Genomic DNA, 25,771 nt, shown 5'->3' on the forward strand with positions numbered 1-25,771 from the left:
ACATTTACATTGACCTTGCAATCTCAGACCGTTGTTGACCTCTTATTCTGACTAAAGTGCAAAAAAAAAAATCAAACAAAAAAAACATTCGCAGATGTATTGATAATATGAGAGCAGATTAAGGTTCGTCTCTAGCAATTGGGGTTTTTTTTGTTTGATTTTTTTTGCCATAATAATTGCATCATCATAGTAATTTTTATCAAATTCTGTAACTAGAATACTAAGGTGTATGTTAAGAATTTGATAAAAATTACTAAGATGATGTTACTGTTATTTTAGTTTATTTTATATTGGGTAGGATTCACTGTCTAGAATCAGAATCTCAACTATTGAAAGCAAAGTGATTCCCATGTGATCCCATGGGCTACAGATGGGTAGATTTCCTGTTGAATGATTGGTATAGAATTGGTATATACTCCATCTAAAATATAACATAACATAATAATCTTAAAATCAAATTCCATTTGGTGACCTAGTAAATTGTGCAGCTAATTGGACAACTCACCTAACATATTACATCAATAATAATTTTTGAGATAAGAAAAACATCATTTTCAAAATAAAGAACTTATCAATAGTATAATATTATAAAACTATCAGATAATCATGTATGAAAAATCGATGTTTATGGTGATTCACTATTCTAGAAGCTCATATTCGGATCCCTTAGCTTCTTGACTCCCTTTCTTTCTTCTTGATGGTATATAGTAGTTATTTTTCGATTGATAATTATTTCTTGCTACGCAATGACTTTTCAACGAGAGCAGTACTAATGATAAACGTTCATACTTAAATAATTAATTTATTCCAAAAAAAAAAAAAGTAGTCCATTAATAAGTGAGAGAACCCTCAAGGTGAAGTACCACTTCACAATTTATTGTGCAGCCCATGTCAATTGCGACCTAGTAAATTGTGTTGTCAATTGGACAACTCACCTAACATTCAATAATAATTTTTGAGATCAAAGAAACATCATTTTCGAAATAAAGGCCTTACATAATGGTATAAGACTATAAAAATGTCACATAAAATATAATAGTCATGTATGACTGTATGAGATGCCGACATTTGTGGTGATCCACCCTAGATGGCTCACATTCTGAACCCTTCTCCGTTCCCTCTTTTTCTTCTCAACGGCAGTAGCTATCTTCATGTTGATAATTATTTCTTACTACACACCGAACTTTCAGCAAAAACGTTAATGATGAGCATTCAAACTTATGGAAAGAACTTATTATATTCCAAGAGGCTAATCCAACAAGTGAAGTAGATGCTCAAGGTTAAATATCACTTCAAAATTTATTGTGCAACCGATATTATTGTATCAATATGTATGTACATATATCCACTTGGTATTTAACAAAAATGATATATTCTCTACAAAGTTCATTATTTTTGTGTAACTTATATTTAGAATGTCATATAAATAACTTTGTATTTTATGAAAAATTATTATTTTTACAAAAATTTAATTTTCTATTATTTGGATGTGATAGATCAGATAGTGACTTATATTTAATCCCTCTATCCCAAATAAATAAATAAAGTATGAGACTAAATAAAATGAATTTAGGAATCAAAGCGAAGACAAAATAAAAAGTATGCATAGAAGTAATAATGTTTTCAAAGCAATTAAGTGGAGCTCAAAATGATTAATTAAGTAGTGGGTGTACTTGTGACGATAAAAATCTGTAATCACCATATAATGGTGCGTATTAAGAATCACACTGAAAATATAAAATGCACTAGAAAAACTCTATGTTACAGGCTCGTCCACCCTAGGAAGAAGTATTTTTTTTCATTAATAAAAAGAATAGATATACAATAATCTATCATTTTTTATTCTGAAGATAAACTTAAGTTTTAAAATTCCTTTTATTTTTTGTATTTTTTACATCAAATGAAAAGAAAAGCTCAAAACAGAACTCAAACGAGAACCCATTGGGACTATGAAACTTAGTAACAATCTTCTCACAATATGAACTGATCAAGTGATAAAGGCAAGAGCTTCCAACCATTTCACTCATCAATCACGAATGAGGGAATCCCTAAGAAGATGATTAGCATATCAATTTTGTTCCCAAAACTTATGCTCCAACTAGACCTCACACGCTATTCTCATCACTATTCAATTCTATAATCTTCTAAAATATCCAATAACTAGCCCCTAGGCATATCACCTCAGCTCTGGTTAGCCATTCAACAATCCATACAAAGTCACTCTCCACAACTACATAATCATACCCTTAGTCCCATGTTGACAAAAACCTTACGAACACATCAACTTTCACCATTTTACACAATCTTATATTATAAAAGATTACAATACACACTAAATTTATAATTATATTCAGAATTATATTGCACAATAATTAATCATCCGTATTTGACAAGATCTACGACTACACAACTGTAAAGATTTTTTTTTTCTTAAGAAAAATAAATTTTAGCATTTTATATGTAATTTAGTTAGTGATTAAAATGGGATGTGGACATCAACGCAAATTATTGAATCATGGGATGGGTCGTCGCTGCTTACGTTTGAAATTGACAAATAAATAGTATTTTAATGTGGATTGTTATTTAAAAATAAAATTTGCAGTAATATAATAAAGATTTTTTATTAAATAAATATTAGGAAAATGTTGAGTGACAGCTTTGTCAGGACGTCCAAGCCAATCGTGTGCTCTAAGATTCTGGATTCCTGACGCCATTTTTATTTTTTACTCTCCTCACATTCTCCTGAAAATACAAAGTTTTTCTTTACCTGCGAAACTCATATTAAATTATTATTAAAACGTGTATATATATATATATATATATATATATATATATATATAGAGAGAGAGAGAGAGAGACTTACTGTAATATTCGTAAATTTTAAAAATATTACCATAATAAAAATCACCCTCATAAAAAATCAAGAATGGCAACATATAGACATTTGGGCAGTCATTTTTTCAGTGAATCCCGTAATCACTATTCTGAAATATGGACTGGGTAAACCTCATTCATGTGTAGTTAATCACAATAGAAAGATCATGTGTTATAGATTCGATTGAAAGAATATTGACGACAAGAATCAAACTCGTGACATTCAGATATGAGAATCATGTTCCATCCTCCACTTACTTGATAAATCTTTTTGAGAATTCGGACAATAATTTTTTTCAAGTGTCGAGACAAAATTATAAACACTATTTAACAATATACACTAGATAAATTTCGTGATTACTCGGAAAATGATTTTTCCTTGGGAGTTGCGAGCAATTAAGACGCAGGTAGGCATGATCCATGTATGTGAGGAAAGTGACAGCACGAAAGTAGAGCACAAAATGAGTGGGCTCACATTTATTTCCCCAATCCTAATTTTTGCTCTTACAGATTGCGCCATCACATCACTCGTGTTTCCATCAAACAATCATACTTCTCCATCAACCATTTTTCTACCTAGCTCTTGATTCCCTACCATAATGCTCAATGAGGTGTCGAACCATGAGCTTTTAGACAAATCACATGAAAATAGATATATAACTTAACTAATGTTACACTTATAAAGAAAAAATGTAATATTTTTAGGTCAAAATATAAAAATATTACATTTTTCTTCAAAAATATTATATTTTTTCATATAAGTATAAATATTTTATTATTGATTTAGTATTACATTTGCTAGTATAAGTATTACATTTCAGTTTGATCCGACCCATCTCACGAACAAAGACCTGTGAGACGATCTCACACAAGTTTTTGTCAAGTTTTAAAATTATCATTTTTTTCGTGTCACTTTCCCATATATATTACATATTATATCCATGAATTCGTCAATTTATAATCTTGTTTACTAAAAGTTGAGTGAGCACAAGATTAATTATAATCAGTCAAAATATACCATTATGAGAATCCTAATAGAATTGTAAATCATATGACACTGTCCACCCACCAAATCACAAAACAGCTACGACATTAAACAAATTGTCTGGTGACTAAACGAGAATCTTAGCCCTCCCAAAATCGAAAAGCAAAACCACTTTAATTTGTTGACCAGATCGGTTGCATGTATAAATATATATACACAAACATATATGGATATAATTCTTCTTCCTCAATCCTTTCAAGGTGGACCATTGAAAATGCTTTGCCAAACATTTCCTTAATAATGATTCTCAGCATTAATTATGGAGTCATCAAAGTAGGTATTAACCATAATTTCCAATGTTATTTTCATCAAACTAATTGTGGTTAATGGCTGGTGGCCACATATCCCTTGTGCTATTAGCCCACTGCATGCAATGTCACCATTTTTTAATGTCAATTTGTTGATTGATGATTGCAGTGGCGTCATTGTGAAAGAAACCATTGATCTACTTATACATATAATAATAATATAATTGATGTGCTAGTGATTCTATTCTTATTTTTTGATGAATCATTTTCATAAAAAAAAAAAAAAACTTGTACTGTATAAGGCTATTTCACTCGAGGAGAATTTTAAATATATAATATTTTTTAATGAAAATATAATAATTTTATATAGTTAACTGGTAACAAGTGTTAGTAGTATAAATAATTGTATTTATTTTATGTTATATGGTTTGTATATGTGGTAGAGAATTAGTCTATTCAGCTTTAGCCTATAGAATATGAGCTATGTATATAGGACTCTAATTGCTTGTCTGAGTTCAATTGAATCTGTTATTCTTACATTCCGCAATCTCATCTGGTATCACGAGCCAAAGGTTCGATTCTGTTTCTTTTTTTTCCGATTCACCACACATTACTCCCGTTCCGATAGCATGGCGTCCTCCTCCAGTGATTGAACCGTCGCCACCACCTCCGGCGTACCTTCGGTGGCCGTCAATTCTCTCACGGCGGCGCACCATTTTGTCTCCACGCGGCTGACGATGAATAACTACCTTTTTTGGCGCACTCAATTGGTGCCATTCCTCCGCGGCCAAGGTTTATTAGGCTACGTCGACGGTCGGATTCCGTGTCCTCCGGCGACCATCGTCGTGACCTCCACTGCCGGCGACTCCACCACGACAACCACCACAACTGCAAATCCGGCGTATGAAGCATGGATTCAGCAGGACCAGGCGATCCTTTCCACCATCGTCTCATCCTTGTCCGACGAGGTTATGCACCTCGCAGTCGGCCGGCAGACGTCTCGGGAGGTCTGGGATGCCATTGCGTCGACGTGCGCCTCCACCACCCGTGCGCGATGTTTGAGTCTGCTGGGGCAGTTTCAGACCCTCCGCCAAGGCCCTGGATCTCCAGCCGAATATTTAGGGAAGTGTCAGATGATCGCTGAGGCACTATCACTCGCCGGCAGGCCCCTCTCGCCGGACGAACAAATTTTGTACGTTCTCCGGGGTCTCAGACCGGAGTTCCGTACCATGGCGAACTCCCTAACCGCAACTGGTCAGACCGTGTCGTTGGCACAGCTCTCCGACTTCCTCCAGGCGCAGGAATTCATCCATGAGGATGACTTCGCCGTTGCTGACTCGGCGGCTGGCAGTGGCTCTCCGGCAGCTTTCTTTGCTGGTCGAGGGCGGCACGGCAACGATCACCAGCAGGGCCGTCACTCCAGCGGACGTGGCAGTGGTGGACGTCAAAATCGTGGCCGGGGCAATCACGGACGGCAAGGCCGGGGTGGCGGACCGAGATGTCAAATTTGCAGAGCCTATGGACACACGGCCTTGTACTGTAACAAACGGTACAATGATCGTCCTGCCGGTCACGCCAACGTAGCGGTCTCAGGTGATAATTCGGGACATGTGACACCCGATGTGTGGTACCCGGATACCTGGGCAACATCTCATGCAACCCCAGATGAACAGATGATGGGACACTCTGAAACCTACACTGGTGGGGATGTTCTAAAAATTGGAAATGGTACAGGTTTGGGTGTTTCCCGTATAGGCCACACTGTAATCCCATCTAATTCTAAAAGTTTGTCAATGTCTCAAATATTACACGTCCCAAATTTAACGTTACCGTTGTTATCCGTTTATCGCTTTACTAACGATAATGACGTTTACTTTGAATTTCACAAAAATCTGTTTCTTGTGAAGGATTGCAACACTCGGGCGGTTCTTCTTAAAGGTTTCACCTCTGGCGGCCTATACAAGTTATTGGTCACACCATCTCCGTGTGCCTTTCTCACCGCTCGAGCATCCTCCGATGTGTGGCATCAACGTCTAGGTCACCCCCACAATCAAGCTCTCCAGCGTACTCTAAAACACTGTCCCGTCACTACAAATAAAGCCAGTTCGTCAAAGTTGTGTACTGCGTGTCAACTCGGGAAATCGGCCCGCTTTCCCTTAGATAGGGTTTCTAGCACTAGCAATAATATTTTAGACTTATTGTATACGGACATCTGGGGTCCGTCTCCTGTAATTAGTGCTACTGGCTACCGCTATTTCGTTCTGTTTGTAGACGATCACTCGCGTTATTGCTGGTTTTACCCATTACGGTTAAAATCAGATATATATAAAATATTTGATGTGTTCCGGGTGATGGTAGAACGACGCTTTTCGCGTTCTATCAAAACCATACAGTCTGATTTAGGGGGTGAGTATCAACGTCTTCACAAAGTCTTCGAAAATTTAGGCATTACACACAGACAATCGTGTGCCTATACCCATGAACAAAACGGCCGTGTCGAACGCCGGAATAGACATATTGTCGAAACTGGCTTGGCACTTCTAGCTGAAAGCTCAACCCCACGGATATATTGGGATTATGATTTCGAAACAGCCACCTATTTAATAAATTGTCTACCATCCTCTGCTATAAATTTTGAAAGTCCACATTATCGTGTCTACAAAACACAACCTCCGTACACTTTTCTTCGTGTCTTTGGGTGTCGATGTTACCCTTATCTTCGGCCCTATAATCGGCACAAGATATAGTATCGGTCGACACCATGTGTCTTCTTAGGTTACCCTGTCTCTTTTAGGGGATATCGGTGTTTGGATCCTATCACGGGGAAGATCTTTATCTGCTGCCATGTTCGGTTTGATGAATCCGTCTTCCCTTTTGGTCTACCGGCATCTTCTCAGCCTACAGTGAGTTCCACTGCGACGCCCTGGGGAGCCGGGCCAGTTGTAGTTGCCACTCAGTCAACACCCCTAGCCATGGAGTTACCTATAGCTCCAGAACCGGGGCCACCGGCCATAACAGCTCCACCAGAAACTCGTATCACTACGGGACCACCTACTACGGCCCGTAGGGGCCGGGGCCGGGGACGGGACTATGCGGACTCGACACAAGACTCAGGGTCAAGATGAAGAGTTTCTTGCTCTTATTGCGACTATTGATCCAACCTGCTACTCTCAGGCCGTAGGGCATCCTCAGTGGCGGGATGCCATGGATCAGGAATTTAATGCCCTATTACATAACAACACCTGGGAGCTCACTCCGGCTACACCACAAATGAACATCATTGGCTGCAAATGTGTTTTTCGCACCAAACGCAAAGCCGATGGTTCAGTGGAGCGCTATAAGGCGCGACTAGTAGCAAAAGGGTTCAACTAGGTTGCAGGGGAAGATTTTTTTGATACTTTCAGTCCGGTGGTCAAGCCAACCACCGTGCGCATACTTTTCTCTCTTGCTGTTTCTAACAGGTGGACTCTACGGCAGCTAGATGTTCATAATGCTTTCTTAAATGGACATCTTGCTGAAACTGTATATATGAAGCAACCACCAGGCTATGAAGACTCGACCAGGCCGAATCATGTCTGTCATCTTCAACAGTCCCTTTACAGACTGAAGCAAGCACCTCGTGCCTGGTTTAAGAGGCTTCATGATTTTTTGATATCCACAGGGTTTTTGGCGTCCATAACGGATGTATCTCTATTCCATTACACTTCGGGAGATTCACGCGTCTTTTTGCTAGTTTACGTCGACGACATTATAATGATGGGGAATGACACAAGTCCGGTCACGGTCTTGCTACACCGCTTAGCCACGACTTTCAAGATCCGGGACTTGGGAACTCCGAGTTTTTTCTTAGGGATCGAGACTCTCACACTTGGTGACAGTTTTCTTCTCTCTCAGCGCCGGTATATGCAGGATATTCTATCTCGCTCAGGCATGACAGATTGCAAAGCCCTGGCTACACCGGCTTTAGTCACACGGCCGACAACGTCGTCCTCCGCTTCTTTTGAGAATCCAACGCAGTATCGTCGTATAGTTGGGGCATTGCAGTACCTCACTATCACTCGTCCAGATCTAGCGTATTCTGTTAACCGATTGTGCCAGTTTATACATTCCCCTACCGATGATCATTGGAGTCTTCTCAAGAGGGTTCTCCGCTATATCAAGGGGACTCAGGACTACGGTTTACGTCTTCGTCCATCGGCAACGACTGATTTACATGCTTACTTCGACTCTGACTGGGCCGACTGCCCTATTGATCGGAAATCCACCAGTGGGTATGCAGTCTTTCTTGGGGATAACCTGATTTCGTGGGTATCCCGCAAGCAACGCACAGTAGCAAGGTCTTCGACGGAGGCAGAGTATAAGGGCCTGGCAGATGTAGCAGCTGAGGTTACCTGGATCGTCTCTTTGCTGCGGGAACTTAGTCTCCACTCGGGCAAGCCAGCAACACTTGGTGTGACAATCTCGAGGCTACATACTTAGCAGCTAATCCAGTCTTCCACGCTCGGACGAAGCACGTTGAGATTGACTACCACTTTGTCCGGGATAAGGTCACATCCGGGGATTTTATTGTTAGCTTTGTTTCCACGAAGGAGCAGATCGCCGACATCTTCACCAAACCCTTACCAGGACCGCGGTTTCAACTGCTTCGGGACAAGCTCAATGTTGTCACCCTCCAACCTTGTGTTTGAGGGGGTGTGTTAGTAGTATAAATAATTGTATTTATTTTATGTTATATGGTTTGTATATGTGGTAGAGAATTAGTCTATTCAGCTTTAGCCTATAGAATAGGAGCTATGTATATAGGACTCTAATTGCTTGTCTGAGTTCAATTGAATCTGTTATTCTCACATTCCGCAATCTCATCACACGTATATTAGCTTTCGTTTTAAAATATTGAAAGACCAAATTGAATATGTTTAATTTATATATTGAGGGACTATTTTTTTTTGAATGCTACTGGCCCTATTACATTGTAGTATCTGTTCATATACTTTCTCAACCTACTGAAACACAAAGAGCCAATAACGTCTCCACTGGGGCTCGAACTCATAACCTTCCAAATGGAAGTCCAAATATATTGAGGGACTATATTTACTACACAATAAAACAATTGAGAATTACATTGACTGGAATTGAAAGCGAGGGATTAAATTGTATAATGGCTAATATTTAAGGGACTAAAAGTTAAATTTACTCAACTTTTCTTTGGTCATAGAGTATTTCATTTTCATTGAAAAGTATTACTTGTGTTTCTTAAAAATTATTATTGAAAATGTTATTTTTTTTCCCGTGAAAATATAACACTTATTAACCCATAAAGAAGTACTCCGTATTACATTTTTGTTAAAAACATTACATATTTAAGATTTGTCTTACGTGAGATGATCTCACACACACAAGACCAATCGTATACAAGGATGTTCACTGGGAAAGTGTACATTGACAAACATATCAATGACAATATAGTGTTGTGTATACAAGGATATTCACTACATTTATGGATTACACATTAGATTATTTAATCTAACTTATTAATTACTCTATTAATTACAACCAAACATGTAAAAATAAATCATTTAATCTATAATTTCAACAACTGTATTGAATAACCTTTCTGCCAAACAGTTAATTACATTTGGAATAAAATTCACAAAACAAAAATATATGCAACCTTTTTAACTATAGTTACAACTACACCCAAATAGAGTGCACTTAAAAAAGCGAGATAAACTAAAAAGCTTATATAAGGTCATGTCTTTTGTGGTATATATTGATGGATTTCTTTTTCCTTTAAAAAAAAAAAAAAAAAAAAAAAAAAAACTTTTGGAAAAGAGCAAGTTAGGGTAATATGTAAATGGTAAAAGGTGAATGTTTATATAATCCCCACTATTCACAGCATTGATAATTGACCATTGGTTAATAGGTCGGGAATTCTCGATCTATATCAACCACTCTCTAACACGCCATACATAAAATTTTCTATTTAAAAAGAGAGCAAGAGATGATTGGATGCATATGATCGATTGCATCGATAAAGAAAATATCGCTTCAATCTTCATGTGCATGCTTATTGACCATTGGTCACTAAGAAACCCCATCCTTACGTTGGTATATATTTTTTCACCAATACAGCCACGCTTTAACAAGTATTTTCATCATCATACATATATAACATCCAACAATAATAGAGAGAAAGAAAATGATATGTCACCACCAATGGTTTATCTAGGGATAGTGGCCTAAGGCTTGGAGGAGTTGTGATGGGCTATATGGAGGTGAGAGGTACAACATTTCAAAGGACAAGTGGGGCTTAGTACAATGATTAAGCAAAGTACTATGCGTTGTTTGTTTTGCCGGAATAATGAATGAAATAATTGATATATGGTTGGCATATTAATGGTAATAGGATAACCTTGATGAATCAAATCAATGTCATTTTTATTTTGCACTTAGCATTGCTATTTTGAGGTAAGTTGTTTTATATCTTTTAGAAACCATGCAGTTGGTCTCAACTTCATTTGACTTTTAGTCTTAAGTCATCATCCCCAAATTCTAGGGTTGGAGATTGTAATGTGCATGATGGGCACAATTAGTTGCCCACTTTCACCCTATGGTAATTAAATAGCTCTTTGAACAATTGTTATGCTATGGACTCGTGTCCAGCATACATTGTGGACACGGTAACGGCCGTTAGTGGCACCGTTATATTTCACCATTTTTTTAAAAATTTTAAACCGCTTCGTTATAGGAGCATATGTTCATAATTTTATCACTATATGTTCATAATATTAGAGCTCTGTGTTCATAATTCCATAATTGTACATTCATACTTCTACATTCATAATTCGGTAATTGTACATTCATAATTCAATAACAGTAAATTCATAATTTTCGAAGCTCTATGTTCACAATTTTAGAGCTCTATGTTCATAATTTTATCACTATATATTTATAATTGTAAGTTCATAATGTCAAAGCTCTGTGTTCATAATTTCATAACTGTACATTCATAATTCCACAAACGAATAAACGACGAGACAAAATCAATTTTTTTTAACTAAAATGCCATCGTGACGTCATTTTGAACTCGTGTCCACAATATTTGCCCTCTTTAAATAATTTCTTTAAATTTTTTTTTTTTTTAAATAAGAGTGATTCTAATTTTAGTGGGCCGGGTAGTTTAAATCAGAACACATGTGGGCTAATAGAAAGCTCAATAACGTTGCACACAAATTGGGCCCAATAAACGCATTCAAACGTTTGAAACTTGGATTGTAGGATTCCCAGAAAGAAATCCTTTCAAAAAATAATATACACCGTTGATTGTGACTAACACACGGTATTCTTTAGTAAAAGGCGAAAGAATAGTTCGCATTGTGTCAATCACACGGCTATGATGAAGTGGAAAGGAAGAATTCATTTCCTTATATTTCATACTGCCATCTTGGGGTACTCTCTTCTAGTTCGATGTGGGACACTTGACTGCCCTATGCAACCATGAGAATCTCATTCTAACCATCTTGTATTAATCCTTAGAAAATAATAGATGGATGTTCGACACTAACATGACATGTTATGATTGGTTGGATGTCAAATATATTACGTTAAACATGCTTAGTGAGTGTGCGAAATGAGACTTCTAAACTAAGTTGTATCCTCAAGAGTTAATCCCAAAGTAGGATAGCTAATTTAGGGTGACGAGAGACACTTGCAGTCACTGTTCGAGGGTGTGCACTGGGTAAATCACTCCTTGTGATCCTAGCCGACAAAGAACCACAATGAGATAAGTCAGTCTATGTTGCACATAGCTAACGGGTTCAAGCCAAGAGGACTTTGATTCAAATCAAGCCAATCATTACTTATATGCTTTACCAAACCCTGTTGTCTCAGGTGAAAAGGGTTTGAGTAGTTTCTGAACAGGACCTGACCAATACTTGATTGGATTAGTCTTGTATGGCAAGATGCGGATACTAGCGCAGTATTCAAAAAAAGAATAGAAAAAAAAAAAATTAGAGAAAGGATAGTGCATGATGTTGAGAGAGAGGAGAGACCAAGACAAGGATGGTTGGGGGTGAGGTCCCCCCACTCAAACAATATGAAAACAGAAAGGCAAATCAACATTCACACCACATCATTCTGATCATGAATCATTTCAAGGATCCCAGGCCTACCAAAATAGCCAAGTTGTTGTAAGCAAGGAAAAAGCTGCTGGAGTAGTGCCAAAACTCATATATTTCCTGCTCAAAAAGTGAAGGACATGCCTTACTGGTGCATGGCATATAAAGATGGCTTCTCAATCACAGCAAAGTGGCAAGACAAGAGAGATAGGACACTTGAGATTTGCATGATATTCCTGTCTACTAAGTTCATTTTACCAAGGGAAACAAAATCACAGCCACAAGAAGCAGAAAATAGCGACTTTACTTCCATAGAAACAGCCGTTCACCGAGTTCCCGGTGATAGCAAACTGAAAATTTACTAAGAAGGTAAGGGAAATGGGAGAACTAAATTTACAAGGAAAATTTGCATATGCTGTTGAGTGGACATTGAACAGCCAACTTTGCTAAGTCCTCTGTTTAAGTATATTTCGTAACTGTGATTTCTGGCTTTCTAACCTTGCTTCTAAAAGCTTGGCTTTCAAACCCTGCCTCGGGTTTCCCCGGGGCCATTCAATACATCCTTTCATAGCTCGGGCTATATGGTGGTTTCCCAGCACAGGGGAACAGGAAAGGTTTACCAAACCATTGTGGCTATTTGTCACTTCAACCGATACTTTCTCTAGTGAAGTGACGTCAATATTATGACTAGACCCATTCGATAGCCTTCTGTTCTCATCAGGTGAAGTTGTCCTGCATTCGTCATCATTATTTGGCGAGGAACTCCAAAGCTTGCGAAGTGTTGTACCTTTCTTCTTGGAATGTTTTGGTTGGACACATGAGATTTCACTAGTTTCAAAGCCCGGGGAGCCCTGATCACTGTTCTGTTTAACATATCTGTTTTGGACAACTCTATTGACGGACTTTTCACTTCCCCCACAAGTGTGATTTGAACGCTGATCGTCGACTTGAGTAACAGTTCCTGCACTATTGGCATCTTTGCAACCCTCATCGTTATCAACAAAGCTTTTTGAATTCCTTATGAATTTGCAGAAACTATCAGACCCAGGATTGACGTTGTGGATTCCAGAGGCATGGCTCGGACTGTTACCAAGGTAGTAATCGATCCCCAGCTCTTTTGCTCTACTGGTTTCGGGGCCCTCAGAGACTGCATACTTGTCGTTTGAAAGTGGAGAGACGGGGGAGAATTTTGGTGTCTCGTGGTTTTTGAGAGTGTCTATTGCTCGTTTGATCATTCTAGCTTCACTGATCTCAATCGTATCAGCAGTTACATTTCTTGATTTCAGAAAAGTCTCAAGACTCGATATCAGATTACTCATCTCGCTGTATTTTTCTTCAAGAATTAGCCTCGCATCTACCAGCTTCATTTGAACCCGTTCTTCACGCCAAACCTCGGACAACTGCAACATCTTCCTCTCTTCATCTACTTCGTCCCGAATCTTTGTGCATTCGCCATTCAATGCTTCAATTTCTGCGCTGTCTTCTTCAACCTTCTTTGCTAAATCCGTGCACACCTTTTCTAGTATCTCTCTCGCCTTCCTTTCTTTCTCGTAATCCTGCATATAACGTCTGACAGATACCTTGGTATCAGCCAGATCGCTAAGCAACTTGGAATTAAGCATGTCAAGTTGCTGGCAGTTTCTTCTCTCCCTCCTCAACTCACCCTTCAAATCATCAACTATTTTTCGCATCTTCTGGTGTTCTTTCCTCATCCAAAACGCTCTTTCCTCACTCAGCTTGTTAACAAAATGCTTGAGTTTCTTCCTGGAATGCTTATTCTCAACTTCAAGCTCTTTCACACGATTTCGAGCTTTCAGTACCTCGAATTGCAAAGCAGAAGCAAATGACAGACATGGAGTTTGTTGGGTTCTACAAAGCCTCACATGGCTATGGAAATGGTAAACATCTCTGGACAATCTTGAGTAGCTAGGGTCCCACTTTGTAGCTCCCTCAATTGCAGATTTGGGAAGTTGCATCCAAGAATGCAGCTATAATGGGATGAATGAATGAAAGCATTGAATTATAGTTAGGTTTACTGTTTTCTCTTCTGGATTTGATCTGAACTTTAACCAGGCAAGTCTAAAAATCAAAGCTTTTTTCCGGTTATTCAATTACATGCATACAAACATTCAAGAAAGTAAAAGGGGAAAGGCTCAAAGTTTCAATTCCCAATTGCATTTTTGTCATTTTCAGGTGACCAAAACAAACTAGGAAATGCAAAAAGATGAACTTTCACAAAGATCAAAACTTTTATTCAAAAGAACAAGACCCAAAAAAAAGAAGAATGTCTGTCTATTCAAATTTACCTCGAATCCAAGGCGATCAAGAACCCCACAGTCCCACTTAGCACCGCCGCCGTCAGTACTATGCAAGCCGACTTCCGCCGCCAACTGCCACAGCCCGGCGGCGAGCTTCCTAGCAGAAACCGCCACCAATTCCCCGCTTTTCGCCCCTCTCCGGGGAGCACCACCACCGGAGACAGCTAGACGCTTATTGTCCCCATCTTCGAACTTCCAGCTCAAGAGCGGAGTAGCCACCCCACTCCCGCCCATCCTCCGTCGAACACCACCGTGGTGGTGGATTTTTCTCATCCTCAGACGACGGAGCTTGGCATCTCCCTCGAGTGACCGCCAGCTCGCCGGCCAGGATTTACAAGCTTCGTCTGTGATCTTCATTACTTCTGAAAATTCTTTGTCGCCATTTTTTTTTTTTTTTTGCAGTAAAAAAATAATGAATGGGAGAGAGTTTGACTGAGAGGGAGAGCGAATATAGAGATTGAAGAAAATGTGCTTTAATTTTTCCCGGGCGGTGCGTATACTGTACTATGGTATGGGAGTGGGGTGGGGCTGTCGGGAGTTTCGGTGGTTCTTGAAGAGAGGAGAGTAATTAAAATTATACGAAGTACATAATAATTATCTAGTCAATTGTGATTAACTTGGTTAGAGTACATATAAAGTCAAATAAAAGTTATGTTGATGTAATTCAAGTTTAAATTTGAAAAAAGAACCAGACAAGTTATACAATATTTGAAGCTCATTCAAGATCTTCAAATCAAACGGAAAGTCACAAACATATAGCTAACTAATATGTACACGAATTTGTATGTATGTGAATATCTCGAGTGTAGCATCGTCACTGTTACTTAACAATCTACTAGCATAAATTGAATCGGGATTTGGGAGTACACTATAAGAATAAAGGTCAAAAGATATGGATGCATTGACGAGTTCAAGTGGGCTAGTCAGTTTGTCAGGTGATGATTAGAGCACTTTAAGTAGTTAATATACAAGTGTTAAGAGTATGTACCATTGAGTAAGTGAGTAAAAGATGGTCTCTTAACTAGACTAATTATATTAAAATGAGTGGGTCGAGGTAATAATAGTTAGAAGCAAGTTGGACTACATGGCGCATCTTAATTGAAAGAGAAGGGTAGGTGGAGATGATGAAGATGACGGCGATGAAGAGTGACACTAACCATTTAGACACGAAGAAATTGAGGAAAGTAGTTACAGGTGCCTAAAAGTTAAGAAGTTGAGTAAATTCCATTTTTGGTCCTACTGTTATAAGGGCTTTTACAATTTTAGTCCATCATAATTAATTTTGCCACATTACACCCACTATTATTAAAAGCGTTCCAATTTTAGTCCACGTTAAATTTTCTGTTATTTGACCGTGAATTCAAGGGGTACTTTTGTCTTCTTCTCCTTTACCCTTTGTTCCCATTCGAGACGATGTTCAATGAATAATCTTTCAAGTGAAATTCTTTCTGGAATTTCCAACCTGCAACTCAAGCTTTACTGGAACCATCTCACTCGGAAAGTTCCTTGTGGGGTTCGAAAACCTCTCCAACCTCCAATTCAAGCAATATATGTGAACCAGACCCCTATTCAATAAAAACTATGTACACATACCTCTAACTGACAAATGGACGAACACATGGTGACCCATTCCGCTAAAAGCAAAGGCCAATAAAACCAGCGTCAAAAGACTAAAATTTTCCAAGGAATCAGGTTAATTGGAGACTTATGAAGACTGTGCAATAGGACAACTTTGAAATGAGCTCGGCGACGCCAAAGCCGCGTTAGGCGCAGCCAGCAATGTCGAAGGGGAGCGTGAAGGGGGGTCAAGGCCACCTTTACTGGGAACTCGAGAATGTCCTTGATGTGGTGGCCATAACTCTTAGTGAAGAAGGTGTAATGAAGGCCAGCGAATTTCTTCTGTGCAAACAGGGGAAGATGGGAAGGCTCTTGGTTCTTCGGAACAACTTCACTGTGCTCTGGTATCTGCCTAATCTTGATATCATAGATATCAGTAACAATGGTATTGGCGCAGTAATTGCTAGTGGGTTTGGGGGTTCTTTAAATTCCGGTATCGAAAATAAAAAGGCATTGGCGCAGTTGTTTCTAGGTGATAACAAGCTCTCCAGTGATTTGCTGCCGGAAATTTTTGGAGTTTTGGCCTTGGTTTCAATCGACCTGAGCAACAATCATTTCTCAGGTGAAATTCCGGCGACTATTGGAGATCTTAAAAAGCTCGATAGCCTTTATCAAACAACAAATTCTCCGGTTCAATTTCAGATTTATTAGGCTCTTGTGTCTCCCTCAGTGACATAAACATAACTCACAATTCTCTCACCTGAAAAATCCCGGCATCCCTTGGGTCTCTACCGACCTTAACATCGTTAATGTGTCGGGGAATAAACTCTCCGGCCAAATTATAGAGACCTTATCGTCTTTAAAGCTTAACCTCGTCGATTTCTCAAATAGCTTAAAGGAGAAGGACAAAAAATAGAGAAAGACGAAAATACCCCTAAAAATCACAGCCAAATGACGGAAAATATTAACATGGACTAAAATTGGAACGCTTTTAATAACTGTGGGCGTAATGTGGCAAAAATAATTATGGTGGATTAAAATTGGAAAAGCTCCTATAACAGTAGGACCAAAAATGGAATTCACTCTAAGAAGTTTGTTACAAGTGCTTAAAAGTAATAATATATGTTTTGGGCTTACTTAATAAATACATCATAAATTTGTACTTATAATCCACGTGTTGAGCATATATAATATATAAACATAAATGTGCAGTGCAACTACCATTTTAAAATTTTAATTTCACTTGATAAAAAAAAAGTTATCATCCACATATTGCTTGGAACTCATTAAAGAGTTATTGACCTAAAAAGATATATTGAACATATAATATATAAACATAAATATATAATCTAACTATTACTCCATATTTTAAACTTTTAATTAAGACAAAACACATTATTGAATTTCATAATTGTGTATATTTTGTATACCAAATAACGAGGGAAAAAACCAGAAAGAACCAAAAGTAGGTGAGACTTTTGTCTGGGATTTACAACATTATTCCAGCTCACATGCACCCTTCATAATTCCTCAGTCAATTTTGTCGATTTTTGTATACATTTCCACTTTGGTCGGCAGATCAGATCAACTGATTATGGTCTATCAAGGAGAATCTACATGAAATTTTTTTCTAAAATTGTTTGATTCTTACTCCAAAAAAAAAAAAACTTAACTTGTGTCTCCAATTTATATAATACAAATATACAAAAATTAATTATCTGACTATATAATTATATTAACAGTCGGTTAACTTACTGCTCTAAGTTGGTGAGTTAACAGGGAAATAGTTTTTTTTTTTTTTTTTTTTGAAAGGAAATAGTTTTAAAATTTGTAATGAAATGGGCTGGGCCCAACCCAAAAATGTACAACTAAGGGCAAAGGATCTAGGGTGACTATTGGGCCCAATGGGCCGAACATAACAACAATACCACCTTAAAAACATTCTCTAGTTTTTTCCCTGTTTACATGTTCAATCTGGTCTGCTGTCATATACTTTGTAGAGATCTCTGAATGGCTAAGTGGCAGCAAAACAGTTTGATAATTGGATAAGGTATAAAGTGTTATTCCTTTCATAAATGAAAGAAAAAAAAAAGATTTTTTTTTTGTTTCCAATGATTGCCATTCTTCCCTGTTGTCATTTGGATTAGTAAATGATGGGGTAAAAAACTATTGAAATTATCTCACATTACTTAATAATAATGCAAAAGTTATACATTCTAGTGTCAAAGTTTTAATTATACCCAAAAATCATTTTAGTTAATTCAAAATACTAAAGCATTTATTGTTCATATATAATAGATGTAAGTTAAGTTTTAAATATATCATTTAATCAATGCAATGCACTCAATATATTTTTAATACATCCCTAATCAGTACAAGAAAGTATCTATTTTAATTAGAAATGTTAGTAGAAATAGAAAGAGAAAAATGTCACTATTTAATTTTAACTAATACTTGACATTCTTATTATTTAATAGGATAAGACTTTTCAATAATAATAATAATAATAATAATAATAATAATAATAATAATAATAGTAATAGTAATAATAATAATAATAATAATAATAATAATAATAATAATAATAATAATAATAATAAATAAAACAATCTTGTATAAGATAATATTATATCTGGTAATTTTTTTTATCAAAGACATTAAATTTATACTAATATTTTTAATAAATATATATATATATATATATATATATATATATATATATATATATATATATATATGTATATATATATATATATATAACTTATTAACTCATAACAAATATATTTTTTGTTCATTGAAAAATATTTTATAACTAGACAATTCCAACTAAGGTGGTCAAACGATTAAGTTGGTGAATGATAATTACAAACTTTCTCGTTTGGTTTGCGAAAAATATTTGAGGGGAAATTAAAATGAAATTAACGGGAAGGTTAATTACATTGTTTGGTTTGTGAAAAATAAATTACTGAGGATTTAATTCTATTGTTTGGTTGAATTTGAAATTGTAAGGAATAATATAAAGATAATTATACTCCTACACACTAATAACACTAATAATAATAATAATAATTAAGAAAATTTTACTAAAGATTCAAGAAAAACATTTTCCAATGGAAGCAAACATTCCCAAGAACGAGAGTGGGTCTGTTAACGAACCGAACATAAACGAACGGAGGTTGTTCGTATTTGTTTGTTAAGGTTTTTGGAGTATTTGTATTCGTGTTCGTTTGTTAAGGTGTTTGAAAATCATGTTCGTGTTCGTTAGTGTTTGTTAACATTCGCGAATATGTTCACGAATGTGTTCGTTAACATTAACGAACAAGTTCACGAACATGTTTGCGAACACGTTCGTTAATGCTTAATAACCAAATATATGAACATGTTCATGGTCACAATTCATTCGTAAACAATAAATAATATATGTTCACGAAAAATAACTAAACAAGTAACACAACTACAAAGAGAATACAAACAAATATTAAACGAACACAAACGAGCTTGTTCACGAACATTATGAAATGAACACTAATCGAGCTTGTTCGCGAACATTATTAAACGAACATAAACGAGCTTGTTCACGATCTCTCTTAGCAAATGAGCTTACAATTGTTCAGACTCTGTTCGTTTATAAACTGAGCTCTAAATTTTGTTTATTAATGTTTATTTATCTTAATAAATGAATATAAACGAACGCTTATCGAACACAAATACAAGTAGTTTAATGAAAATTCTATACGCTAACACCCCTAAACGAGAGTGCTCTACACTCTACACCCAGCTTGGTAAAAATTTTACAACGCGGAAATCGTCAAGTTGTATAGCGTTATCCATGACATAGAAAAAAGGTTTGAATTCCAAAAAAAGAAAAAAAGAAAAAAGAAAAAAGAGTGAAAACACAGAGGGATATAGGGAAAATAGCAACAAAAAGCAGCACACGGTCTACGCAGCCTACATCACATGAGCTTGAGAAGTCAACCGACAGGGTTTCTTCTGGGATCTGAGCAGAATATCTAAACCTCTCAGACCGAGCATAGAGCTTCACTACACAAAATCTGATCTGAGTTCTGCTCCATCGCCCTCAATTTCAAGATCTTGATTGATGTAAACTCCCAAATTTCTCATGCTTTCAATCTTTTTTAATTTTTTTTTTTTTTAATTTTTTGCAATTGTTATTGTTTTTCTTGGTTTGAGTTGAAACCTGTCTTCAAAGATCTCACCTTTTTGTAACCATCCTTTAGATTCTAAAGTTTCAATCTTTGATTCTTAGGCTGCAGAATGGGAGGGTGTTTTAGCAAGAGCAAGTCTAGGCAAGGTGATGTTAATGGGTATAGGCAGGGAAGAGGAGTGGCTACTGGGTACCAACCTGTGACTGAAAGCCATCAAAAGGCATCCTCAACCCATGCCCAAACCTATACCCAACCTGAAAGGCCCTATAACCCACAGCCCCAGTCCTATGCTCCAGTCCATGTCCCTGCAAAACCCTCATCAGTGCCCCAACCTGTTAGGCCTGTTCAGAGACCTGAGCCAAATAACATATTGGGGAAGCCTTTTGAGGACATTAAGGCACACTACAGTCTTGGGAAAGAACTGGGGAGGGGCCAGTTTGGGGTGACTTACCTGTGTACTGAGATTTCCACCCGTCGGGCTTATGCTTGCAAGTCGATTCTAAAGAGGAAGCTCGTGAGCAAGAATGATAAGGAGGATATCAAGAGGGAGATTCAGATTATGCAGCACTTGAGTGGGCAGCCGAACATTGTGGAGTTCAAGGGTGCTTTCGAGGATAGGCAGTCGGTGCACCTTGTCATGGAGCTTTGCGCTGGCGGGGAGCTGTTTGATCGGATTATTGCTCGTGGACATTATTCCGAGAGGGCTGCTGCTGATTTGATTAGACAGATTGTGAACGTGGTATCCATTTGCCATTTCATGGGCGTTATGCATAGGGATCTCAAGCCCGAGAATTTCCTTCTGAGCAACAAGGATGAGAATGCCATGCTGAAAGCCACCGACTTTGGACTCTCTGTGTTCATCGAAGAAGGTGAGTTCATTGTAGTCGAAAATTCACATTCCTTACGACCTTGAATGCTGCAAAGTTTGATTTGGACAATATTGATTTTGAAAGGTGTCTGTCCAGGTACATGAGATTTAGCACTTTCAGTTTCTTGAAACTTTTGCTTAATCGTGGCCTATTCCAGCTTTTGAACATTCACAACTAGTTAAATATTTATAGACACTAGTTTATCGGAGAAGTTTGATCATGGCCTCTTGATCATTGATTCCACTGTTGTTTAGAAGTGGATATTCTTTGATAAATGGACGTGATTGTGTGAATTGAAGTCATAGGTGTTCTCAAGCAACATTGATTACGTCATCAACCATATCTTCAGTGTTGAGTGAGGAGGAGTGCTGTTTCATTGATAGTAAAATATGGTAATAATATTCACGAGGAAAAGCATTTATGCTTCATTATATAAATCATTGAAAGACCTGTTTATAACAATCAAGTGCTTGTTAGGTACATATTATTAGGTCTAAGGTCACAACTTTTTTTTTTTTAATAGAAAAAATAGAAGTTATCAAGAAACTAAAAAATGAGTATTGTTCGAAAATTTTAAGTCGTACACCTCCTTGCGCACCGCCAATTCCACCCACATCACTGACACACACTACATACATACCAAAAACAAAAAAAAAACAAAAAAAACTAGAACATCTTCAACAGCTTTGGGCCATAAAGGCGCCAAGAACGCCATTTTTTTTGGGTAGACCACGAGGTATCCTGAGCAGATCCTAACTATAGAAGGCACCTTTAAGCCTGTACCATACTCCGACCAAATAGACTTTCTTTTCGTTTTAATGACTATATCCATGTTCTTGCAAATAATATTTGCATTTGTTTATTTCTGTTTTTGGTGATGTTCGTTAATTTGACCCGTATTTATTATGGGTATCCCTGTTACTCTGCCATCCTACTTTAATTTTTGACACATAAGTCACCTAACGTTTTCTTAATTAATTGCAGGAAAAGTTTATCGCGACATAGTGGGCAGTGCATATTATGTCGCTCCTGAGGTATTGCGTCGTAGTTATGGGAAGGAAGCAGATGTCTGGAGTGCGGGTGTAATTTTATATATTCTTCTGAGTGGTGTACCTCCATTTTGGGCTGGTGAGGATATTGTCTAATTAGCGATTGGATTTTACATCTGTTGCAGTAGTACTGCTAGTAATTTAACGAGTTATTTTGTGCAGAAACGGAAAAGGGAATATTTGATTGTGTACTAAAAGGGGAAATTGATTTCGAAAGTGATCCATGGCCATCAATATCAAATGGTGCAAAGGACCTAGTCCGGCAAATGCTTACGCTGGATCCAAGAAAGAGAATTACTTCTGCTAAAGTTCTTGGTATTTCAAAATTTTCCCAATTCTTATTAATAAGAACTTATATTTATCATTCACTGTCACATACATGGCAATGTCTTCTCCTTAAAGTTCATTATTCCTGTTAAATAGATCACCCATGGCTTCGAGAGGGTGGAGAGGCTTCTGACAAGCCAATTGACAGTGCCGTACTTTCGAGGATGAAGCAGTTTAGGGCAATGAATAAGCTCAAGCAACTTGCACTGAAGGTAAATAATTCGAGCTTTTATTTTTCATGTGGCTCTGAATCTCTGATGTTATATGCTCTCTATTCACAATATCTAAACAACCTCTTGCATATCATTGTACGTTTCTCCTAGAAGCGATTTATTTTTTGTTCACTATTCTAAAATCGCTCAATATTGGCTCCAAGTCAACTGGGATTCAGGTACGGGATGTACTTTTCTCTTACTAGACATTATTGCCCTCATCTGAGCAATACGGGCTTAGGATATTTTTTTGGTCAGACCACGATGTGTCCTGAGCATGCCCCTAACTGTAGGAGGCACCTTTAAGCCCGTACCATACTAAGACTAATCCACGTTCGCACCGGGTCGGCCCAATTAAGGGGCAAAGTGCTGGCCATATTGGTTTTTCCATACGAGAGGGGGTTCGAACTCCCAACCTCTCTTAAGGGATGAGAGTGCACGGCCACTCACGCCAACCAAGCTGGTTACGGGCTTAGGATATTAGTATTACCTTTCCTTACACATAATTAATTTAAGTGAATATACCAACTTCGATGTACAAAGGACTATTATTGTATGCACTTGGCTAAGAGTAAATTACATTTGTAGCAAAGTAAATCGAGGATAAATGTCTATAGACATTTAATGTTGTTTTCTTTCTGATACGATGTCCTATTCCAACCTTGTGATATTTTGTACGAGGGAAATGTAGGTCATTGCTGAAAACTTGTCTGAAGAAGAAATAAAAGGTCTTAAAGCGATGTTTGCAAACATGGATACGGACAATAGTGGTACTATTACCTATGAAGAATTGAAATCTGGACTGACTCGGCTTGGATCAAAACTCACTGAAGCTGAAGTCAAGCAACTTATGGAAGCTGTGAGTACATGATTGTCGTTAAGACTTTTTCTTTGTCTATCCTAATAGTTTGTGTTCATTTTCTTTTAAAAAAATTTAAATGAAAATAAATTCAGGCTGATGTGGATGGAAATGGAACAATTGACTACATCGAGTTCATTACTGCAACAATGCACAGACATAGGCTTGAAAGAGACGAGCATCTTTACAAAGCATTTCAGCATTTTGACGCAGACCATAGTGGGTAAGTCCATAAACGTTAAAATATTAGGCTCTGTTTGGTAAACTAGTTAGCCTATTTGCCAATTTTGGCTTATTTGACCACTATTAGCTGTTTGACTTGGTTAAACAATCAATATGAATGTTTAATTAATTAGCTTTTCGTAACAACTTATTACTCCAAAATGCTAAAATTCAAAAAGCTGCTCAAAGTAGCTTTTTCGATCAACTTTTTGAGAAAGTCATTTTGTATGTAATAAGCTAATAGCTAACAGCTAATTTACCAAATACTTTTCTACAATCAGCTATTGCTATTAACTAGTTAAACCCACTAACACAATCAGCTAACAGCTAACAGCCATTTACCAAACACCCCTATATCATCATCATAGCTGATTATTGCATATATCTCATGACTATCTCTATAAAGCAATCCTAGCAATATGCTCCAGTGGGATGCTTTTTTTTCCCCTAGTAATATTGACACTAGGTGGTATAGCATATAGGAAGTTCATCATAACTAAGATTATAAAATCCGAACCATTAAAGTTGAATGTTCTTGTGACCTTTTTTACCAGATATTTCAGATTTTCCTATTTATTGATGCTAAAAAGACATTTATAAGCTGTCTGTCCTTATTTTAACCCTTTGATTTATGAATCAAGAGAGGCCTGTATACTTCTCGTGCAATTTCCGTTCCCCTTCAATTTACGAACTTGCTGTTTTCGCTCTTAAAGATTCATTACAAGAGATGAACTCAAAAGTGCTATGATGGAGTATGGTATGGGCGATGAGGCAACTATCAAAGATATCATTGATGAGGTGGACACAGATAATGTAAGTCCTCCCTGAGAAACCAATCGTATACTTTGCCTTGGATTTTGGTTTAAGGACTGACCAATTTACTCTTGAACAGGATGGAAGGATCAATTATTCGGAGTTTTGTGCAATGATGAGAAGCGGAACGCAACCACAACAAAAGCTTTTTTAAGTCATTGCGAGGATGAATTTATTATGATTCAGCGTTATGGAGCCCACCTGTATTGTGAACGAGATTTCATATATAACATACATGGAAGTTTACAATCTGCATGTTTTTTGTTCATCACTTGACCTTCATAGGTGACTTAAGAAGGAAACCGGTGTACCCCGAGGCACTTTGGTGTAAATCTCTTTGAGTTATATGTAGTGTGTGTGCATATGTCCTAGCTTCGTTCTTGCGCTATAACTTTCTTATTTATGTAACCTGATCTGTAACAATTTTACCGGTAGAATATGGTCTGTCTAAGGATTTCTTGTTTGGGTATGGTGATCAATGGTTGAGAATAATGGAATAGGGAATCTTCTGCATATTTTGAAATGTCCCAGTTTCTTGTCATGCCATATTACCAAATAATTGCAGGAAACTTTCAATTCCAGGCACTGGAAATGCCCCATCACCATCTGAACAGGAGCTGTCATAACATGCTGGTTTTAATGACTTTCATACTGCATTTTAATGAATCTCAGAAAGTGACATTTCTGAGGAGTGAGGATACTTCTTTGTCTCTACCCCCTTGCACTTTTTTTTTGGGTTGCCATAATGGATATGATAATGAAATGTGGATAAGGCTTTAGCCCAAATCAGGTACTCCAAGATTTTCCAGAGAGGAATTGGGAAGAACGGCGGAAGAGCAGGTTTAAATAGGGAGGAAAGAGGCGGGAAAAGATCGAGCGGTTCTGGTTTTGCACGGTGGCTGCCGGCTAGTGGCAGAATGGTACTTTCCACTTTTATGGTTTACTGGGCTTTGTGCTATGGCCCATTAACAATCCTTTGCGCAAATTATGCCATGGAATCGTGTTCACCGAGAATGGTGAACACAAGGCAAAACGACGTCGTTTTTAGGCAAAAAAAAAAAAAAAAAAATCGCGGATGTGGAGTTAACGGCGCGC

The 25,771-nt window shown here is 37.4% G+C and overlaps 3 protein-coding genes across 3 annotated transcripts; 2 read left to right on the forward strand and 1 right to left on the reverse strand.

The window, feature by feature from the left end:
• The first annotated feature begins 7,257 nt into the window (after positions 1-7,257).
• Positions 7,258-8,646, forward strand: LOC109164824 (uncharacterized mitochondrial protein AtMg00810-like). The gene is made up of 2 exons (XM_019313371.1): positions 7,258-7,529; positions 7,629-8,646. Exons 1-2 carry the CDS (start codon positions 7,258-7,260, stop codon positions 8,644-8,646), a joined length of 1,290 nt encoding a protein of 429 aa, XP_019168916.1.
• Positions 8,647-12,494: 3,848 nt separating this feature from the next.
• Positions 12,495-15,130, reverse strand: LOC109165866. Its single transcript, XM_019314824.1, has 2 exons — positions 14,591-15,130; positions 12,495-14,272 (listed from the first exon to the last, which is right to left on the reverse strand). The coding sequence occupies exons 1-2, from the start codon at positions 14,957-14,959 to the stop codon at positions 12,731-12,733; spliced, it is 1,911 nt and encodes a 636-aa protein (XP_019170369.1). The 5' UTR covers positions 14,960-15,130; the 3' UTR covers positions 12,495-12,730.
• A 4,879-nt stretch (positions 15,131-20,009) lies between these two features.
• Positions 20,010-25,199, forward strand: LOC109165688 (calcium-dependent protein kinase-like). Its single transcript, XM_019314559.1, has 9 exons — positions 20,010-20,260; positions 20,427-21,194; positions 22,179-22,322; positions 22,406-22,558; positions 22,667-22,782; positions 23,474-23,641; positions 23,737-23,864; positions 24,577-24,676; positions 24,756-25,199. Exons 2-9 carry the CDS (start codon positions 20,435-20,437, stop codon positions 24,828-24,830), a joined length of 1,644 nt encoding a protein of 547 aa, XP_019170104.1. The 5' UTR covers positions 20,010-20,260; positions 20,427-20,434; the 3' UTR covers positions 24,831-25,199.
• Positions 25,200-25,771: the final 572 nt, after the last annotated feature.

Source organism: Ipomoea nil, unplaced genomic scaffold (assembly GCF_001879475.1).
Source record: "Ipomoea nil cultivar Tokyo-kokei standard unplaced genomic scaffold, Asagao_1.1 scaffold3069, whole genome shotgun sequence".
Classification (NCBI taxonomy): domain Eukaryota; kingdom Viridiplantae; phylum Streptophyta; class Magnoliopsida; order Solanales; family Convolvulaceae; genus Ipomoea; species Ipomoea nil.